The 22206-nt window shown below is 42.4% G+C and overlaps 1 protein-coding gene across 1 annotated transcript in view; it reads right to left on the bottom strand.

Moving 5' to 3' along the window:
• Window positions 1-1464: 1464 nt before the first annotated feature.
• LOC138293874 (histo-blood group ABO system transferase 2-like) overlaps window positions 1465-22206 on the bottom strand; it is a 65018-nt gene continuing 44276 nt past the window's right edge. Inside the window, exons 5-6 of the mRNA XM_069233173.1 lie at window positions 13091-13225; window positions 1465-2149 (exon numbers count right to left, since the gene is read on the bottom strand). Coding sequence (XP_069089274.1) covers window positions 1465-2149; window positions 13091-13225 — 820 coding nt within the window. The remainder of the gene's footprint in view (window positions 2150-13090; window positions 13226-22206) is intronic.

Below are 22206 nucleotides of genomic sequence, written 5' to 3'. Positions count from 1 at the left end.
AGTTGTGCCCTCTCTCTGCAGCAATGAGAGAGACCTTGTAAAATATAAAGCTGGAAAGTATTTTAGTTCAAGTGTACATTATAGAAATCAAACAAGTAATAAATGATTTTTACATAATAGAGTTTTATACAAAACACAATATGAAAGCTAGAAAAGACTACACATGTGCAGCGGCTTCAACTCTAAAGCAGCATCAAATTGAAGGGCCACTGTATCCCTCTGAAAGCCTTTTACAGTCTGTCTGGGTTATCCGTTCCTTCTTGTCAGATTTTGCTCAGCAAATCTTTCTCCATGAAATGCCGACCTAAATCAGTCACACATCCATCAAGCCAGTAGAGGTGAGCTACGGTTGTGCATCCTAGGAGCCAGCCTCTGGAAGTCTTTTCAGTAGTTGGAAAACCACTCCTAATTCAGTAGGTCACTCAACTTCTGTTTTTACCCCTTAGTAATCTGGCCTGACTACCTCTTTTGTGGAATAATTTTTAGGCCTAACCAAATTTCAGTTAATCCTCAGTAATCGGAGAAGTTTTGGTAATTCTACATTACTCTTTGATTCAGAATTAATGATAACAAGATTTCTCCTGCTCGCATAATTAAGAGTAATTTGGTGGGAAAATTCCTACTGCAAGAACACATGTAGCGGGAGTGAGCAGCTGCTCCCGCTGCTACTTGTGTTCTGTTGCATTTAGCGCTTTTTCTTAGCCAAACTGCATCCTTGCATCTGTTTTGGATGAGAGGGTGCATTTTGCACTAAGAAACTAGCACTTAGTGGCAGAAGTAAGTTGGTGGAAAATCTTACCCCAAGTGCACATTTAGCGAGCAGCTACTCACATTTCTGTTAATTTTCTGTTGCATTTAGTGCTAATTTTAGCGCAGAATGTATCCTTACTTCCATTATGGACCTAAGGGGGCATTTTGCATTACAACAATAGCACTAAGTGCAGAATTACTCTTCTTGTGTAATCTCTTGCCCCCACCCAGGCACGTTGCCCTTTCAACTAGCGTCCCCTCTACCAGACAGCATTGCACCATCAATGTGTGATAACATTCAGCCCAAAAGCCTCCAATACCACAAAAGGAATTTAAAAAACCATTAGGGTGAATCTAAAATTGCCTCTATCTCAATTACACATAAATTAAATGGCCAAATGCACAGGATTCATTTTATTGTGCGTTTCTTCATTACCATTAACAAACCACAATGTGTGGTAGACTTTAGAAACAAAAGTCATAGTTACTTTACAAACATATATGGCACACTGTTGGATGTGAAGTCTGCAGTCACTCTATGCAACTTTTGTTTTGTTTCATGGAAATGTCCTGTGGAAATGGGAGCTCCTAATGGGTATATAACCCACAATTTCTAAGCCTCCACTACACAGCTAAGGCGTCAGCCATAGTAGTGTGACCATTCCACTTTGCAGTTTACTGCACCATTGCCATGTGATGGCCATCTCTGCACCTTTAGTTCCGTATCCAGTCATGGTTTTTTGGCACGGCAACAAAACGTTTCTTTTCCAGCAAGTCCCCATGAGGCAGATTCATGTCCCACACGTACTCTGGTGAGAGCACTTTGGTTGGTTTATGCTGGATCAGGTATCGGTTCAGGTGGCTTTCTTCATGCCAGACCGCCTCGATCCCTTGTGATTTGTCCTCCATGATGGCACGGTGACAGGTGTCAGTCAACCTATAGATCTGCACTACAGTACCAGCAAAGAAGGCGCCCATGTAGTAGAAATCCCCTTCTGATGGGCTGACGTAGGCCCGTGATTTGGGCCTCTGCTCATAAGGGAAGCGGGCTCGATGAAGTCTGAAGAAGCCTGGGTGCAGTGTGGCAACAAGCTCTCCCAAAATCTCCACTCCCACGCTGTCACCAAAGACCATGTCCACATCCATGCATACCAGGTATTCTACCTCATTGTAGAAGCGTTGTTTGGCCATATTGCTTAAGGTCTCCATTCGCCGCATGGAAATCTCTTGCCAAGGACTGTGAGCAGAGATTTGTAGGATGTGGACAAAGCGCCCTGGAGCAAGTGACATGTAGGGGACCTTATCTGGCTGGTCAGTGAAGATGTAGTAATGTACCTTGCGCCCCACCATGAAAAATTTCTCAGCAGAGTGCAGGAACATTTGGAGAAACATCACATATCTGCAAACCAGAGCAAAATAGGGGTCAGTGCAATAATGGAGACAAATTCTGCAGAGCATATTTCTGACTTTAGGTTGAAATAAACTACAAACACACCCTTCATACAGACCTCACCCAGAACAGTTTCTGCCTATGGTACTTCATAAGACCTATCCATCTTACTGCCAGCCTAGTGACATTCCATACCACAGCCTATCTGTGTGTTGCCAGCACATCTACTGCAGAGGTTCTACCTTATATCTCCTTTTCATCTTGGCTTCTCTTACAGCAGCCATCTTTTCCTCTTTTTGCCAAGCTCCATCTCTAGTGGCTGACCTAATCGACTCAGGCCAAGTAACATAGAAGCTGTTTGCTAATATTTACAACATGTTCCTTGAAAAGTAATTCAGATTGTTTATAAACAGTAACGCTGAAAGGGCATGTGTACCATGGGGATGCCAGCATGGCATGAAGGTTAAGATATTCAGGGGAGTGGTGGTGGGGTCTCTGATGATTAGTCTGAGGAGCTAACCGAGGTAACACATGTGCACAAGACCCAAGATGATTGTACAAGAGCAGGAGAATATCAACAATGATCAATAACAAGGGAGCACATCCAAACCCAAAGATTCTTGCAAAGGAATAGAGAGCGAGATACATTTATTTGAGTGCAGGTCGGCACTTTCAGAATCTTTTGACTGGTCCACTGGACGCTACCACCACGGTACGTCCGAAGGACCTAAACTAACAAGTGCTCTTTAATCTTTAGTCCAACATCCTACTTCTGGTATGTCCTGTTTATTTAAGTGGTATTTTAAAATGTATTTAATATTGTTTATTGTAGTGTAATGTGTGTGGAGAGGTCTAGTACAGTGTAGGGACAGGTCTGATACAGTGACTAAGTTGTTATCTGTGGATCCACAAAACCTGAGTTTTCAACCCTACTTGAAAAACTGAGGAAACTCTGTGATTCTGGGCAGATCACTTTATTACCCTCTTTATCTTCTATTTCATCAGTAGTGTTTATTTTGTATTTTGCACTGTGTCACTTTGAACTGTTGTGTGGTGAGAAACATTAAGGCCCGTATTTATACTCTGTTTGCGCCAAATTAGCGTCGTTTTTTTCGACGCAAATTCGGCGCAAAACTAACGCCATATTTATACTTTGGCGTTAGACGCGTCTAGCGCCAAAGTATGGGCAAATAGCGTCATTTTTTTGCGTGAACGCCTTCCTTGCGTTAATGAGATGCAAGGAAGGCGTTCCCGTCTAAAAAAATGACGGCGATGCAAATGCGTCGTATTTATACTCCCGGGCAAAAATCACACCCGGGAGTGGTCGGGTCAAAAAACCCCACATTTGCGCCACTTTTTAACGCCTGGGTCAGGGTAGGCGTTAAGGGGCCTGTGGGCTCAAAATGAGCCCACAGGTGCCCTCCCATGCCCCCAGGGACCCCCCCTGCCACCCTTGCCCACCCCAGGAGGACACCCAATGATGGAGGGACCCATCCCAGGGACATTCAGGTAAGTTCAGGTAAGTATAATTTTTTATTTTTTTTAATTTTTTTTGGTGGCATAGGGGGGCCTTATTTGTGCCCCCCTACATGCCACTATGCCCAATGACCATGCCCAGGGGACATAAGTCCCCTGGGCATGGCCATTGGGCAAGGGGGCATGACTCCTGTCTTTACTAAGACAGGAGTCATTTAAATGGCGTCTGGGCGTCGAAAAAAATGGCGCAAATCGGGTTGAGGCGATTTTTTTGCCTCAACCTGACTTGCCCCATTTTAAGACGCCCTAACGCCATTTTCCCCCTACGCTGGCGCTGCCTGGTCTACGTGTTTTTTTTCCACGCACACCAGGCAGCGCCGGTCTGCTAGCGCCGGCTAACGCCATTCCATAAATACGGCGCCCGCATGGCGCTTCAGAATGGCGTTAGACGGCGCTAAATTTTTTGACGCTAAACTGCGTTAGCGCAGTTTAGCATCAAAAAGTATAAATATGGGCCTAAGCCTCCAGGACACCTTCTGAACCAAAGGAGAGGGCTTCCTTACACCACGCCACATCCGTTGATTGGCAATACCCTTCTAGTCTCCACTTCTGCCCACCTACAAAAAAATGTAAAAGCCTGTTCGGTGGCATGCAGCTTCAGCGATGCGTCAGTGCACAAAGCAAGTCAGTGCCAGGCCGAAGGGCAGCGCAGATGAGGGCAGACACTCTGTTAAAAATTGTCCAAAATGTTGGATAATTATAGTACTATTTATCTATATTTATTGTGATAATAATATAGTTTCCAATTTAAAAATTATAAGTGAACTTTTTTTATAAGAAAAACTATGCAATAGAAAAAATGTCCACTGAAGTATTTCTTTGCAAAGCCCTATAATACTGATGCCGATACCAAAGAAGTTGCAAAATCTAAGTTCAGAGAGCAATAGTAATTTGGTGAAAACCACAGGATGGGAGGTGATTATGAAATATTTTACTAAGGGCAATAGTAATGTAAAAATAGAACCCGATGCACCCTTACGTGCGATTATCTTGAATTCCATGTGTGTAAAAGCCCAAATTGAACATTGGAGTGGACCAACACTTCCTTCGTAGGTACCATTAGTAGTTAAGAGCCCAATTCACTCTCTGCAAAGAAATGAATAGCCATATCGACATGGACATTGGAGCTTTTGAACATGTTTATCCATCTTGGTGAAGGAACTTCCCACTCAGACAGCGCAATTACAGCTTGATATGGTTGGTTACAAACTTTACCCTTCCTGATGTACCAGTAATTAATCAATGTTTTAGAAATGAACTGATTGTCAGAGGAAGGATACAGTATTAACATCATAAAGGTCAACCCAAGATTCCTCCAAACTGCATGATAATTCAATTTCCTCCCAAGTCAGGGAAAAATTGTGATCAGACCTTATGGCACTTTCAATTTTAAAAGAAAACGTATTAATTTAGTGAACACAGAGAATATCTAGATGTATCCAAAGCACTTTTTTCTCTTTTGTGCCGATGACCTAAGATCCACTGTCACCTTGGTTCTCAAATTGGTAATTGATTTTCCCAGAAAAGGTACATATTTCATAGGAACTAATTCCACCTAGACTCTATCACAAACATGCCTTTGATACACAAACCAGTGTTGGAGCAGGGACTTCCACAAAGGAGGCAGGTGTTATAATACTAGATCTTCAACCACAAATGCACACAGCTGACTGAGGAAAGCGCAGTAAAAATAAAAAAGGGATAACATAAGAAAATGTTAAAAAAGAAAGTGAAAAGAACAGAAAATGAAGTTTATCCTTTGTGTAAATTGTTCTCTGAGCCAGCTATGAGAGATGGGGGAAAACTAAGAGAGAAATAGAGTTAAACCAGAGGACAATCACTACCGTATCTTTGGAAACACATAGAGGACAAATTACAAAGGGCATAAGAGACAAGTATATAATAGGTCGAGATGAATTTTTAAAAATCATGCACAGCAAAACAAGAATGCCAGTAAGGATGGGTTTCCTACACTGATAACCCTCTGGTCTGTCAATACTGGCACAAAGATAGTTATGGAATGAATTGATAACACAAGCAAAGCTGGGGAAATTACGAACAAATCCTTTAATTGGAATCCTCAATAACACCATAAGTACTCTGAACCAATTGACTTTACCATGTGTTACAACTAAGGAATCTGATGAGCAGAAATCAGATAAAATAGGAAACGAAAAACAATCAGAAGCATTAAATACCTACATTAGCAATGTTAGTGAATGTCTGCATTTTGTTTATCTTTTCCCAGCGGCTAACAGTTTCCTCAATAGATCAAGATTACTGGAATTGTTTCACTCCATTCTCAAGCCACGTTTGGTGAACAGACAGAATATAATTAAAGTTTTTTTTTGTAAATGTACCATGGCCCATATTTATACTTTTTGACGCTAAACTGCGCTAACGCAGTTTAGCGTCAAAAAATTTAGCGCCGTCTAACGCCATTCCGAAGCGCCATGCGGGCGCCGTATTTATGGAATGGCGTTAGCCGGCGCAAGCAGACCGGCGCTGCCTGGTGTGCGTGGTAAAAAACCACGTAGACCAGGCAGCGCCGGCATAGGGGGAAAATGGCGCTAGGGCGTCTTAAAATGGCGCAAGTCGGGTTGACGCTAAAAAATCGTCTTAACCCGATTTGCGCCATTTTTTCGACGCCCAGACGCCATTTAAATGACTCCTGTCTTAGTAAAGACAGGAGTCATGCCCCCTTGCCCAATGGCCATGCCCAGGGGACTTATGTCCCCTGGGCATGGTCATTGGGCATAGTGGCATGTAGGGGGGCACAAATAAGGCCCCCCTATGCCACCCAAAAAAAATTGAAAAATATAAAAAATTGTACTTACGTGAACTTACCTGAATGTCCCTGGGGTGGGTCCCTCCATCCTTGGGTGTCCTCCTGGGGTGGGCAGGGGTGGCAGGGGGGGTCCCTGGGGGCAGGGGAGGGCACCTGTGGGCTCATTTTGAGCCCACAGGCCCCTTAACGCCTACCCTGACCCAGGCGTTAAAAAGTGGCGCAAATGCGGGGTTTTTTGACCCGCCACCTCCCGGGCGTGATTTTTGCCCGGGAGTATAAATACGACGCATTTGCGTCGCCGTCATTTTTTTAGACGGGAACGCCTTCCTTGCATCTCATTAACGCAAGGAAGGCGTTCACGCTAAAAAATGACGCTATTTGCCAATACTTTGGCGCTAGACATGTCTAACGCCAAAGTATAAATATGGCGTTAGTTTTGCGCCGAATTTGCGTCGAAAAAAACGACGCTAATTCGGCGCAAACGGAGTATAAATACGGGCCCATGTTTCCTAATACATCACCCAAGCAACAAATCGCATGAGTATATTTCTCGAAAATTAATTTAGTTAACTTCATTTAAGCCAGTTCAAATGATTCTATGTAAAGGTTATGGCTGTAGTGCTACAGTAATACATATCTCCCGGCACCCTAAAAGTCTGGGAAGTGAGATCACATAAACCATTATCCACAATCAGTCCATGGATCCAAGAATGTCCTCATACGTTTGATGCATATGTTGCAACAAATTTGAAGATAACACCTCAGAGTTTTAGAAAGTATCAGATCTGCCAATTAGAAAAGGAGGTAGAGAGTTGGTATTATTGGATGAATCCTGGGTCTTGGTGCCAGAGGTTTTAAGCTCCCTCCAGCACATGTGCCAGGAATTAATCCAGTTTAGTCATCCCCTTAGAATAGGAACTTGGAGCATCGTAGGTTCAGGCAGTAGGAGAATAAAAACATTTTTTGGAAGAATGTAGAGCTATTTTAATTTCTACCTTGATCTTAATCGTTGGTAAAATTATCAACATACCAGTGACTGTGAAAGAATACCAGTGTCCTATTAATGTCTCAGATAGTTCCACTAAGAAATAATAGTTCATTGCTTGGGTGTGTTCTTTGTAACACCCAGTGGGATATACACTGTCTGTTCAAGAGTTGGTTGGACGCATCTTTCAGGGTTTGTCAGTGACTGTCTATGGCTTCTTTTGTGTGTCCCACTGAGATATAGTGATTGGTTATCTTTGTGCTGTTGCATTTGCACCTTATTGTGCTCTAGTGTTCAATCATTCTTATGATAATCTTCTATCGGTCATTCTGATATATTGTGGTCCACATTTAGAGCCCATGTTTAGTATGGCTGAACACTATGGCCAACTTGAAAATACCCGGAGTGGGTCAGGTTAGCCTCGGGAACCTTTTACCCACTGGTTAGGGCAGGGCCGGCTTTAGGGCAGTGCGACCAGTGTGGTGCTGTGTTTAGCGATAACTTACGAAACTTGTGATTTAAAAGGACCTGCTGAAAACCTCCTTGTGCATCCAGCCTTCAGAAGCAATTAAAATGTCAGCATAACTCTTGTGATTATGTTCCTGCTAGAGAGAGAGAGAGATCATTTTTACCAGTGGCAGTTTTGACTCACCATAAAGTAGTACAGAGGGTTAATATGCCTGCTGTAAAGCTCAGATCTATATTTTATGTGGTTGGTTAAGTGGCTTAGTAAAGCCAGCCTTTACAAGTGCTTTAAAACAAATTAAATGTATGTGAGAAAGGGACTTTTGCTAGGTGGTAGTGAGGGAGGTCGAGGAGGTGGTAATGGGGTAAGAGGCGCCAAAAAAGATTGCTTCACAGGGCATCACCAGTGCCAAAGCCGGCCCTGGGTTAGGGTGTCCCCTGGAGTTATTTCCACCCACTAACTCATGCCAGGCAGAAAGGTGACACATCCAGACACCTGCTTCAGAACACTCCCGGACCTGTGGAAGATAAGAAGAGGACTAAACCCGTTGTCTGAGTCCTGAGAGGAGCCTAGAACACTGGACCTGTTCTCCCCCTTGTACCAAGGACAAAAATGTGGACTGCAAAGGTCATAAGACCGACCTCCTGTTAAAGCTATAAGGACACAACAAGCTACAAGAGGCGTTTTACTGAAATGGCCCAGTTGAGCAGTGACAACTGGACCTAGACTAGACTCTGCCTGCCACTCTCAGAGTCTCAAAGTATCGCACCTAAGACTGTGGGAGCTTTAGAAGTGTACTCCTATAGTGGATTGGGACTTAAAGAATTAAAGTCAGAAGGTAAAAATATTTGACCAGGACAAACGTTGATAGTGTACCCGACCTGCGCTCCATCGAAGACAGCGTTAAAATACGCCTAGGATTTGGTGTACCACAATGACTTTGTGCTTCTTGGCACTATTTTACTTAAAACTTAAAACATCATATCTCTGGTTCCCCTTCTTGGATTTTTGTCATTCTGTTAATCAAATTTTACTCTATTTTTTTAATTCGTTTTGGAGTTTTTGTTTTGCATTTTGACCTTATAATTATTTTAGCACCGCATAAACACTTCACACATTGCCTGCAAGTTAAGCCTGTGTTCCCTATGTCATACCTACGAGGGGGTTTGAACAAAGGTTTATTTAGTGAATTTTAGTGGTTCATCCTGACAAGGATAGTGGTTAATTATTTGAGGAAGGTACTCACCCCACTCACCTAATACACCAATTTTCACAACAACATATTATTTTGTTGAAGAATTTTAATTTTTCAAAGCAAAGGTTAAGAATCTCTCTTAATGATAAGGTGTTAGCATTACAACTAATAGGTTTAAAGAAACGATTAGAAAGGCAATGGTACAATGCAGCTTTAATGAAGCTAATCAGTGTCACAGAGACTAAAGTCAGCAATAGTTAATGTGAGTGCAGAGATTAAAGTAAGGCAAGCTTATTTGTAAATCTTAAATTATCACAATTGTGTCATTTTCCTTAATTTAGGAACTAATAGTCGTTCTCTTAAAACTAATACTACTGACTTGGGACATCAAATAGTGTAAAATTTAAAAGGGAGCTGGCCAATGTTATTTTAACTATTGATCTGCTTTTGGCTGCTATAGAATTTGAAAAACAAGCTTTCTAAAATGGTACTTTATGTTATATATATATGTTTAATATGGCGAGTTTGTTGATCCCTTAAATGGGGCCTAGATCAAACTTTAATAAAGATCTTCGAAAAACTGGAAACAAGTCAAAACAGACAACCTGCTGTTATAAGTGGCTTGTGAAAAAGTGGGTGCTGACATTTAAAACTGACCTTCTGATAGATGCCAAAAACGGATCTTTAAATGTTTCGGTACAAACCGCTCCTCAATAGATAGCGTTATGTGCAAACACTGGAGTAAAACCCAAAATGTTGCAAACATTACAGAAAACAACACTAGTAAATACTTCAACATAGTTTGGGGCCGTATGTCAGTCGCAGAAGTTGGTAGCACATTTGTTTTTTTGTAAACCAGTTGTTTTTAATTGCATTTTCATTTATCTCTCCATATTCTTCTTTGAAATTAGAATAAAATGGGTAATTCAGTTGATTGTGCTTTAATTTACTGAGTCATTCTCTGTAACCACCTCCTGGAGTGAGCCATTATTGCTCGTCTTTGCTACACAGAAAGCGTAGCATGGTTATCCATGAGAATGAGATGGTATTGGCGTCTCTGGGACACCAGCGGTAAATAACTACCTATGCAGTAAACTCCCCAGTGAACACTTAGGGGCAGATTTAGCACCCCCCTACCGCCACCATGTGTGCGCCATATTTAAAATGTAGTGCACCATGGCGCAGGATAGGCGGCAATAGCGTCAGAATTTATGACGCTATTGATGCACTGTTCAGGGTTAGCACCAAAATTTTGGGGCTAACATTGGACAGTACATAGTGGCCCATTATAAATAATGGTGTGCCCCTTTTTAATGCCTGAGCAGATGTTAAAAATGCCCCAAAAAAGGGCACCCCCCTTTGCGTACATTATCCTGGCACAGGCATAATGTGATGCAAGGGGTTACAAAGTGGCGCAATGCATGCATTGCGCCACTTTGTAAATCTGGCGTGGCGATTTTGGCCTCGTTGGGCCACATTAGAGGAGCAAGGAGGCACTAGGGCCTTAAATCTGGGCCTTAGTGCCTTTCCCCACCCCCATAAAAGAGCATCCTCACAGTGAGCTATTTTAATGTCATTTGATAGTTCTGGAAGTTCGGATTGCTTGGGCCTTACTTGGGAAGTCCCTCAACATCTCCTGAAATTAGACACTTGGACTGAAGCCATCTGTGAGACCAGTTCCTGAAGGTTAAAAAGGGGCTTTCAGATGCAGGGTCCATTGCTGTGGACAAACTTCCTGAGGAAAGAATGGAATGTTTTCAGGTTCTGCAAACATTTAAGGCAAACCATGTTCAGTTGGTAATGCTTTCGCTAGTAAACATGTTTTGTGAGGTTGGGTTTTCTCTTCTCCCTAATGTTTTCACTGTAAACAGTAGTCTGAGACTGGTTCTGTACAAAATGATCTCCAACTTTTCTTTTCGACACCACTTCTTTCCACAGAATGCTGAAAGGCATTATTTTCATTGGACATGTCATCTGAGAGGCCAAGATAAACAAGCATTTGCAATGCAACAGGTCTCGCATTTCGTCGAGTTAGAGCTATTAGCGTTGTAAACTCCTAACCAGCCTTCTCTTGCCACATTAAATGGGGAACAAATGAGAACGATAAAAGAAAAAGTAGTCCAGAAACCATATGGAAAACATGGACCCTCGTATGTTTCCAGTAGTTGGTCGGTGCGCTTAAGGAGGACTAAACACCGCCTTACCCTATTGAAAGCAAGCGGATTTTAAAAGGCAAGTCCCCGAACCAATGTAAGGGACTGACGTGACATGGGCGTGGGTAGAAGCCCAAAGAGAGATTATTAAGAGTCTGGGCTCTCATTTGTCTGGTCTCTACAACAGCTCTTTATGCCAAAGGCTGAGCAATGTATGTGGAGCTGACACACTGAGGCCTCATTTCAAGTTTGGAAAAGTGGTAATTATGCAAGTTTTCCCTTTCAAAATTACATGTTTTGCAATGTGCGGAATTGCATCTGGTAAAACCACCTACATTCACACAGTTTCGACCTGCTCGCAGCAGGTGGAAAACGTGAGCAGAAAAGTGTATAGAATTTGGGGAAAACCTGCACTGAAGAGCCCATAATTTACTGAGAAGTGTGTTATTCCTTCTGAAAACGCTAAATGGTGGGTAAATGGGGCGGTAATACCAGCTGGAATCGGCAAAACTGGGCCATCTGATTACCTCCACGACACTAGCTAACTCAGTAGAAAAGGAAATGGTTTTAAAGGGTGCCATTCTGCACTCTGTAAAATTAATAATTGTGAGGGTTAATAATATTTTCTCATGTTGCTGTCCTGCCTTGGAGTGACCTAAATTTTCAATCCTCATGCCACTTTTTCACCGGTGTTTCCACAGAGAAGAACAAGCAGCAGCAGCCGCCACAAATCTCAAGGGGAGGGGCACTGGGAGGTACACAGTGGTGGACGGGGGCAGTGCCTGATTTGTAAATAAAAATGTGCCGGTGCTCAAAGTCCTCCTCTTAAAGAAGCTGCTGCTCCACTTAAATGTGCGAACACGGAATGCTGAGGCAGCGTAGTCCTGAAGCCATCTCGGGCCTCTTCGATCCATTTAAAGCCAACCCCTGTCCCTTCAGCTCACTCTTGCAGCTTTCTGCTTTATCCCATTGTGACGCCTTTTCGTTTTTCTCTTCCTCTGTCTTTCCCATATGTGTCTTTTACTCACAGTAAATGCTTGAGGCAGAAAAATAAGTGCTGGCCCTCAAAAATAAGTGCCGGTGCTCCGCACCAGAAACAACAAGCACAAATTAAGCAGTGGGGGTAGGAATTAAAAAACAGAGAATAAAAAAAAAGTACCTTTTTCCTGTCATCCCTGCCGCTGCCTCCTCTGCGTTACTCCTCTTGTCTTCTTGTGGTGTCACAGCAAATGCTAGGATACCAGCACAGGCTCTCCAGCAATCCTGGTGCTGCTTATATGCTAAGCATAGCATGTAAGCAGTATCAGGATTGGTCTGAGCGGCTAGGAGTGCCGCTCAGACACAAGCCTCAGGTCTGTGCTGTTTCTCCAGCCCGGCTGTATATATAGCCTGGCTGGAGAAACCTAAGTGTGCATGTGTGGCCAGTCAAACACACATGCGCACTTAGTGCACTCTCCCCTCATCCCACCTCCCACAGCCCGGCCCCACCCCATCCTGTACACACTGCTGGCTGAGCCAGCAGATGAAAGATAAAACAATAATTAAATATTGTTTTATCTTTCATCTTCTGGCGTAGCCAGGGGGGGTGACGCTCCTTCGCCATTACGAAGGAGCCGCACCTGAGAGCAAGCATCCCATTTGTTCCTTTTATCTTTGATTTCCTCTTGAACCTACTTATTTTTAACTCTGGCCTACAAGAGAAGAACATTCTGCTCTTCCACACAGAGATATTGTCCCGAATATCCCATTAATAATCAAGGACCAGGAAGGAAAACACAGCAGGTAATAAATCACACAGACAGAGGCATAATGAAGAATAACACCTACTTCCTCACAGCAAAGATGGTCAAGCCAATGCGCAGGTCAGACTTAAACTGGGTGTTCAAGAGACGGGGGTCAAAGGTGCCCTCCCAGACAACAGGAGCCAGCCATGGGGTGAGAAGAGGGAGGCTCCTTCTCATCCTGCAAAGAAAATATTTAGACCATAAAACTCAATAGCATATTTGGTGACATCACTAGAAGTAATATCACGCAATCTTCCATATCACTTGCAATACAGAAGTTACATCAGTGAAATGATAAAAAAAATCTAAATAAACAAAATAACACTAAAACCACAGCAAGGTAGACTCCTAGCTTACATATGTAGCAGAACTGCTCACGGAGGTGCACACACAGGCTCTTCATGTACCTGAAGGGGTCCAAAGGCGAGCTCCCTTTTGTGGTGGAACAGCTTCCTGAAGCCTCCACAGCTCTCAAAAACTCCTTTGCAATCACCAAAACTCTGTATGGCTTTGCATGAAGAATTCAGGCTCTAGCCCACGTCACCAAGTGTAATATTTAGCTTTCTGAGAGAGACAGCTCAACTCAACCTCCAAATGTGTGTCACTCATAATGAGTGAGACTTGAGCTCTCCGAGCAGTGGGAAGAAAGATACTGTGGCCCATATTTATACTTTTTTAGCGCCGCATATGCGTCATTTTTTGACGCAAAAGCGGCGCAAACTTGCAAGATACGATTGTATTTTGTAAGTTTGCGCCGTTTTTGTGTCAAAAAACGGCGCAAATGCGGCGCTAAAAAGGTATAAATATGGGCCTGTGTTACTAACAGAAATAACAATGTATCCTAGAGTGGTCTTCTGTTACTCGACAGAATACCAGGACTTTGCCAGTCTTTGTCACTTAAATAGAAATAAGAAATAAGTATTTATTTAGTTTTTTGTTTTTAAAATTGTCCTTTTGTTATTCAACTTATAACTTATTATTACACCTTATGCTTGTTTTCCTATATGTATTATATAAATAACTTATATTTTTACTACTGTATTTGAGATTGATGTTTGCACTGTACAGCACTGGTACGTGTATTTGAAGTATAAAAAGTGTTTTTGCTGGTGTATGTGCGTTAAGGGTAAAACCAACTGAGCAGGGAAAGTTAACTCATCAAGGCACACAATGATAACTTATAGTCTTCTGAATTTTGTTTATAGCTAGGCACATCACAAATATTCTATTATGTTATCATTTTGCCAAGAGAGAACAAGCAATTGCTATATGCAAGAACCAGTTACTAGATATTAAAAAAAATTATTGAAATGGAAGCAGTTAAAACGCATATTTTCATTAAAGTGTTTTTCCTTATCCTGTAAATTGCTATCAAACCCTCCTTAAATATATATATATATATATATATATATATATATATATATATATATATATATATATATATATATATATTTATATATATCGTCTGGTCAGCACTAGTGTTTTGTGGGTTAAGACACCTTATTGACGATTTTATATTATATGATAATTCATGTCAATATGGAAACAATATTAATTTTACCTGTAAATAGAGTTCTCCAGGATTGGTGCCTTTTATAAATTTAGATGCCATTGAAATACTCTCAGTCATCAGGCTGGCAAACCTCTCTATGTTAAATATTGTAAAGTTAAAAGTTCATTTTTACACTAGTCCTTATAGGCTACCAATTGTTTGGGACGTTTGTCTGGCTAGTTAGGTGGACAGACTTACACTCCCTCCCAGTGAGAGTGACTTCAGATTTCCAGACCACAACTGCGCACTATACCAAGGGAGGGCGGAGAGTCACATGTGAATCTATCATAGGTACCAGTGCTGAAGAACTGGAATTACAGGCAAGTTAGACAACATGCGGCATAAATACCAGGGAAGCTGGAAGTGAGGCCAAGCCTTTTTAAACACACTTTGCAGAACTTCCTATCACACTCTTGGTATCTTCTGGATTGGGGATCCAGGCAGTGGTGCTTGATAAATGTATGCAGTGTACACCAAGTAGCTGCTTTCCAGACATTAAAGGGGCGTCTACATGGAGCTCAGAAGATGCTGCCACTCTTCAGATAGTGTATGTTAAAATATTTGCTTTTGCTTTGGCATAGTTCATAGCAATGCCAGCTGAAATCCACTGAGGAAGGCCTTGGCATGTATTACTTTGAATGAAAGCCACAAATAGAAGATAACACTTTTGGCGCTCATTTGACTTGTCCAGCAAATACCACAAGATCTTGCTCTCATCATGTGAGTTAAGATATTCTTTCCCTGCAGTTTGGTATTCTGAAAATAAACTGATAAGAAAAAAGGCCGAATGTAGATGAAAGTGTGAAAAGCATTGAGGCACGTTTTGTTCTCACAACATTATCTTTGAAAAATCTTGGATACTCTGCATCTATAAACAGTTCATGGAGCTAACTACCCCACATGGTTGATGGATTTCTAATATAAATGTTGTCTTCTATGACCCATATTTCAAGCAAGACTTATGTAAGGATAGCCCATTAGTTTTTATGAACCTGTTTTACTCTACTGGTAGTTCTGGTTTGCGGGCATGAAATAGTCCTAAAGAACTTTTTATAAATTCCTCTCCGCAAACAAAACAACACATTTTAGATAATGATTATCTTCTGTGCTTTGAAAGAGCCGCCAAATAGTCTTTAAAAAGAGCAGGTTTCAGGTGTGATTCCATTAGCACTTTGCTAGAAGCCCAAATTGTCCAGGATTCCATGAAAAAATAGGTTCTTGACACAATACCGTGTGCAGAAGCACTCCTGTGTTCTCACTGCTCAAGAACGCAGAACATTCATAATGTATTGAAAGAGGAACAGCAAAGGATATGTAGGGCCATATTTATACTTTTTGACGCAAAACTGCGCTAACGCAGTTTTGCGTCAAAAAAATTAGCGCCGGCTAACGCCATTCTGAAGCGCCATGCGGGCGCCGTATTTAATCAATGGCGTTAGCCGCCGGCGCTGCCTGGTGTGCGTGAAAAAAAACGACGTACACCAGGCAGCGCCGGCGTAGGGGGATATGGAGCTTGGGCGCCAAAAAATGGGGCAAGTCAGGCTGAGGCAAATTTTTCGCCTCAACCCGATTTGCGCCATTTTTTTCGACTCCCAACCCCCATAGAAATGACTCCTGTCTTAGCAAAGACAGGAGTCATGCCCCCTTGCCCAATGGCCATGCCCAGGGGACTTCTGTCCCCTGGGCATGGTCATTGGGCATAGTGGCATGTAGGGGGGCACAAATCAGGCCCCCCCTATGCCACAATTTAAAAAAAAAAAAACATTTACTGGAACTTACCTTAATGTCCCTGGGATGGGTCCCTCCAGCCTTGGGTGTCCTCCTGGGGTGGGCAAGGGTGACAGGGGGTGTCCCTGGGGGCATGGGAGGGCACCTCTGGGCTCCTTCCAAGCCCACAGGTCCCTTAACGCCTGCCTTGTCCAGGCGCTAAAAAACGGCGCAAAAGCGGCAGGTACGTCATTTTTTTTACCCGCCCACTCCCGGGCGTGAATTTTGCCCGGGAGTGTAAATACGGCGCACATGCCTCGGAGTCAATTTTTTAGACGGGAACGCCTACCTTGCATCTCATTAACGCAAAGTAGGTGTCCACGCTAAAAAATTACGCAAACTCCATGGACTTTGGCGCTAGACGCGTCTAACGCCAAAGTATAAATATGGAGTTAGTTTTGCGTCGGAATTGCGTAAAAAAAAACGACGCAATTCCGGCGCAAACAGAGTATAAATATGCCCCGTAGTGTCTGATAAAGTGGGACGCAAACCTTCCTATAAGCCTTGCATGCAAAAGGTTGCACTACTTGCCTACATTTTCTTTGGTGTGGCATTTTAACTCCTCCAAACTCACATACAAGCCATAGTTTTTGGATGGCATGCAAACTACACTGGATGAAGTAGACATGCACAATCCTCTCCAAGCTGATCTGGTGTTATACCATATTACTGAGGTTTTAATATTGACCTACTAAACTAATCTATCCATGATGCGGACTCTCAACGTATTGCCCAGTTAAGTAGGTGTGGAGTTAGAAATATTAAATCTTACCTTAATGATATGTTGTTATTCAATCTCATGAATACAATATTTTGGCAGGTTGATATTAAAACTACAATATTGTGACTCAGATATGTTGACCTAATTGCTTCTATTTGATGCGCTAGACTAAGAATTCCTATGCCACCTATTTAAAATCCAGTTGCAAGATCAACTTTGATGTGAAGCTGTAGTAAGTCCTATAGCATCTTTTTGCATAAGGTAATGAAAATAAGACAACTCAACTTGGTTTCTCTGTAGGCACCCAGGTGCAAAGAGTTGGTCCTTACAATGAGACTGCTACCGTTCCCAGAGGCAGAAATCTATAAATAAGACTTTTCTTCCTTTGTAAACTTTCAAAAAAAGAGTGAGCAACAGTCACCCTGTAGTTATGATTCAAATCCATTTGTCTCCAGAACAAGAGTTTTTTGGATTAGTTTTAACTATGGCCCAGTTTACGGAATATGAAAAAATACTTCAAAAATCCATATGTATATGTGAGCTAAAATATGAAAAGGTTTGTGCTGATTGGTTAAGGAAAATAAAAGGGAATGATAAAATTTGTATTTTCCATTCAAGCTCCTGTAAGGGACTTTTTCATGCATGCCACAAAAAAATGTCTGGACAAATCAACACCAAACTTGGCAAGAAGGCAGAGTTTAGGCTGATAGCGTGCTCTTTTTTGGTTTGGTGTACATCAGTTTCTGACAAATGCACCTTCCCCCAAAAAATGATAATAACATTTTTCTATATTAGGCTATTTAGTCTATGGGCCCAAATTTCAATGTGGACTCAAAATCCGATTGTCTGATAGTGTTGAATGTAGCTGTTCCACCATTATTAGATCCAGTAGCTCCAGTTTAGAGTCTTAATGGCTTTGTTTGAATGGGTCATCAAAACAAATTTAGTCCAGCCACATCTTAGCTTTGGAAGTAAGTTTATCTACGATGAGAATACAAACAAGCATTTGCAATGCAATAGGTCTCGGATATACCTGAGTTAGAGCTATTGATGTTGTAAATTGTTAACTTGACTTTCTTGCCACATAAATTGGTCAACCCTGCCTCATAATTTGGTCTTTTACTGCCTCATAATTCCAGTGGCCCTGCATATAACTAAAGCACTTCCATTTACCACTGCAAGAGCGAGTATCCATATCATGAAACAAACAACTCTCTATGTTCCATATAATTCGCATTTAGCTGGTCCTCATATATTTTATTTCTTACAAAGTGTTACGTAACCAAATCTTCTTGGTGCTAATGGAAATTATCTGTTTGTGAGAAAGCAAGCAGGTAGTGCAATATTGAGAGAAACAATCTGTCCCAAGTCAGGCGTGGACAGCTCACCAAGTCCTGCATTCTGATTTATATCCTCTTACTTAAGTCAGAAAGAAAACAAACTACAAGGTCCAGACCATGAAGAAAAAGCAAGACCAGATGAGGTACTTATGCATGCATGGGACATATGGAGATATACGAATAACTGTCACAAGCCTGATCTGAAAAGAGTTCTTAAAGGAACTAACAAAGCCCAGCAAGGTTGCAAAATCTACTCCAATTTCAATGCACGGCAGTGGGAAGGCCATGTCGGACAAGCATTTCCTTGCTAGATATTGGTGTCGGGCTGCGCTGCGCAGGGCTGACAGATGCTCTTACCCACAGTGGACTGCAGGCCTCACATAAGGTGTTGTCCGTGAAGCGCTCCATCAGCTGGTCTTGCCCACCCCGCAGGGCTGATGATGATGGCCTGCAGCTTGAAGTTGGCCAGCTGGGGTGGCTGCTTTCCTGCCCTGCGGGGCTGACCACTGCCCAGAGCTGGAGAGCACCCAGTGCTGTCCCTGGCTCCCCTCCAATGCAGCCCGGTCCAGGAGTCCATGGGCGCGTGTGCCATCCCCGCTCACGACAACGGCGGCCGAGAGCACTGGTAAGGACCTCCGGGTCTCTGAGAAGGATTCACTGCTGATGTCTGGATGCGGACTGTGCAACCTGGGACAGTCAGACAAGGAAAGCTAGCCCTAAAGCAAGAGGAGGCTCCCTCTACAGGCTGGAAAACCTCAGCCTATACAGAACACACTTTTCCTAGGCTTCCTTGGGGTTTAGTGATGGTATTTATTTAACTTTTCTCATGCCTGTCTTCTTCTGTGGGAAAGAAATTACATCTTCTAAACCATATACCAATAATAATCATAATCACCTCAAAACATAGGGGAGGGAGAAAAGCATAATCTGGCAGTGTTGGGTGTGCGCTTCACTATAATCCTACCAAAAATTCAAACAGGAAATAAGGGCAAGCAGGCCCTGGAAACACCCCCCTATGCTGTTGTTTTATGTTTGCAGAGGGAGCTGGGGGGAAGGAAGACCTGCTAGAGGACTTGCCGGGTGAAGCGTGGCTGCTCTGAAACACACACTCATAGAGTAAAACGAGCAGGCAAAAACTGAAAAAGCCCCCTAAAAAAGAGAGAAACAGGACAAAGTGTAATTATACAGTAGTTGGTCCCTGCTTTGAAAGAGAAAAAGGAGGGACAAAGAGGCAGAATTGACCACTAATGAGCAAGGATTTTTAAAGGGCACTGCAACCAACAAATGAAATCGCTTTAAGCCCACAGTATAAGTATACTTAAAAGTATTCACAAGGTTGAACACTTACGATTGACCTAAAAAGGGGTAAAATAACAACTGAAAAGGGAAAGGAAGGACACCAGCTTTCCTCTGCCACCACCTGTCATTTAGGTCTCTGGAAGGAGACCAGAAGGGCTGCAATTGGAAAGCAGGATCACCAGGTGCCAAGCAAAAAGATCTAGAGCTCCTGTCTTTTCAGGAAAATGATGACGTCCTATTTAGGAGAGTGAAGGTTGGGCCCACATAAACGCTATGTGCAAGAATGCCGACGAGAACAGAGGCACCTGGATCAAACTCTGTACGAGACAGTGGGCCGACCAAACTGGTTCTGAAAACAGATAAATGGTGCAATGACATTTAACTTAGAAGAAGCAACCAACCCCCTGGAATACCACTGTTGAGCAATAATATCACTGAGTAACAGCAGAATACAAAAATAAGGAACTTTGGACATACCCCTCTTGCGCACTCCAGTAATATCAGACTCCTAAGGACGACCTTGTTGAACACTGGTCCCCTTTGAGACTGAAATGCATAGGCGTACTATGGAGTAGTTTGGTGCCGTTCTATGGACTGGGTGTGGATAAGAAGGTGATTTATAGACAGTGGGAGTACCACTCTGAGGTACTTCATTCACTGAACTCTTTCTTTAGAAAATGGGCACATATATTGAGATGTCTTTCGTCCAAGAGGGCAGTGATGTACTCTAAACAGTCAGGTATTGATTTAATAACTCATGTGACATGAAGATTTGGTGAGGAACTCGTATTTGTCTTTCTGTTGCTTTATGATTGCTAACATAATTCTTGTTATATGTATGTATAATTGTCTAAATGTTGTCATTGGTTGACATTCTGGCATAATTTCCAAATTAATTAAATGCATTTGAATTGAAAATTGACAGCATGGTGAACGAAGTCCACGTGTTGCAACATTACATAAGTTTACAATTGATTAATGGTGAGTGAGGGTGACATTTATTTTTAATAGACCTCCTGCGTGGAACTGGAAGAAACAGAAAATAACTTGTAGCAGAATTTCTTGTTCCAAATGTTAACAGTATGTGCTAAAGATTAGAGTAAAATATTTTCTAGCTTTTGTGTCAAGAATTTTCAATTCTATTAAGGACACGGAGGCGAGGATTATGCTATCTCTTTCTTTACTGTTAAAACACAGCAGCCAATCAACACTTAACAGGATCAAAAACTACATTTCCCATGAACAACTGTAGTCCATACATTGACTCACAAAAAGGTTTTTCTTATTTTTTTCGTAGAGAATTCACTGCTGAACAGTTATTTAAAAACTGAAATCCGTTTATACGTTCAGGAGTTATGAGTGAAACTGTATTTTGGTGGCTATTTGGCAATATTGCGGCTTGTAGTGCCTGGGGCCAGTGCCTACAATGCTTACAATTACCATTTGGGTATAAACAACACTTCTGGCAAATGACATGCTTTTGCCGAAAAGAAATCCACAGTTCAGTCTACAAGGGAGATATAGCCTCTTGCCAGGTGTGTTATGTGTGTGCACCAAAGAAAAAGAAAGATGTCATTGAAGAAGGTCAAATACTAGGAGACCAAATCAGCGCGCAGTGCGTCACCCTCCTGTCTTCACACCTTCAGGTGAGTCTAATACTTTTCCTAGATCCAAAGGCCCTTCCGCTTTCTTGTTTTACATGAGGGGGCATATTCCTGCCTTTCTGATATTTCCGCCCAGGCAACTTCAACATTCATTATTAGTAGGGAAGGACATTTCAGGGTACAACAGAGACAATGTGGTGAAAGGATACTTTACCCTGCTTCTTTGTGTCAGCTACCACGCACCATGAGAAGCAGCCTATTGCAACTTTTTCAAATGGGCCCTGAGGTCAGCAGAGGCACAAAGATAACTTGTTTCATAGAAAAGCAAAGTCAGATAAAGGTACAACTCTTAAACCTACCAGGCTTATCACACAGAACGCAGTTGCTCTAACCTGAAGTGTTGTTTTGGTTAGTTGCTCCGAGGTCACAAGAGGCACAAGGGCAAGTTCTCACAGTGCAGTCAGGAGGTACAACAAATGCTGCATTGGGGATGAGAAGTGGGGACCAGGCAGGACGGCAGAGGGTGGGAGAGTATACTGCAGCCTGGGGTGAAGGAAATGCATGGGGATGTCGGGGGGAACCAGCAGCAGCTAAGGGGAAAGAGTAGGTATCCTTGGTCTTCTTCCAAATGGCATTTATATAGTTCTTCCCGACCCCTTTTAATGCCCAAAGTGCTTTCTTGGTGGTCAATTACGTAACTACTCCTTTGGTATCATTTATATATTGTGTCACTCCTCGAATTAGGACATGAAGCACTCCAATGTGCATCGTGCTCCTGAACAGCCTTCAGAGTACATAGTTGAAAGGGTGTTGGTTCTGTTTTTGGTTCTGTGGAACATGTTAAACGATGGCATCAGAATTGGTGATGTGGCATGA

The sequence above is a fragment of the Pleurodeles waltl genome, chromosome 4_2, assembly GCF_031143425.1.
Source record: "Pleurodeles waltl isolate 20211129_DDA chromosome 4_2, aPleWal1.hap1.20221129, whole genome shotgun sequence".
Classification (NCBI taxonomy): Eukaryota; Metazoa; Chordata; class Amphibia; order Caudata; family Salamandridae; genus Pleurodeles; species Pleurodeles waltl.
This window is presented reverse-complemented; position numbering and strand designations above follow the sequence as displayed.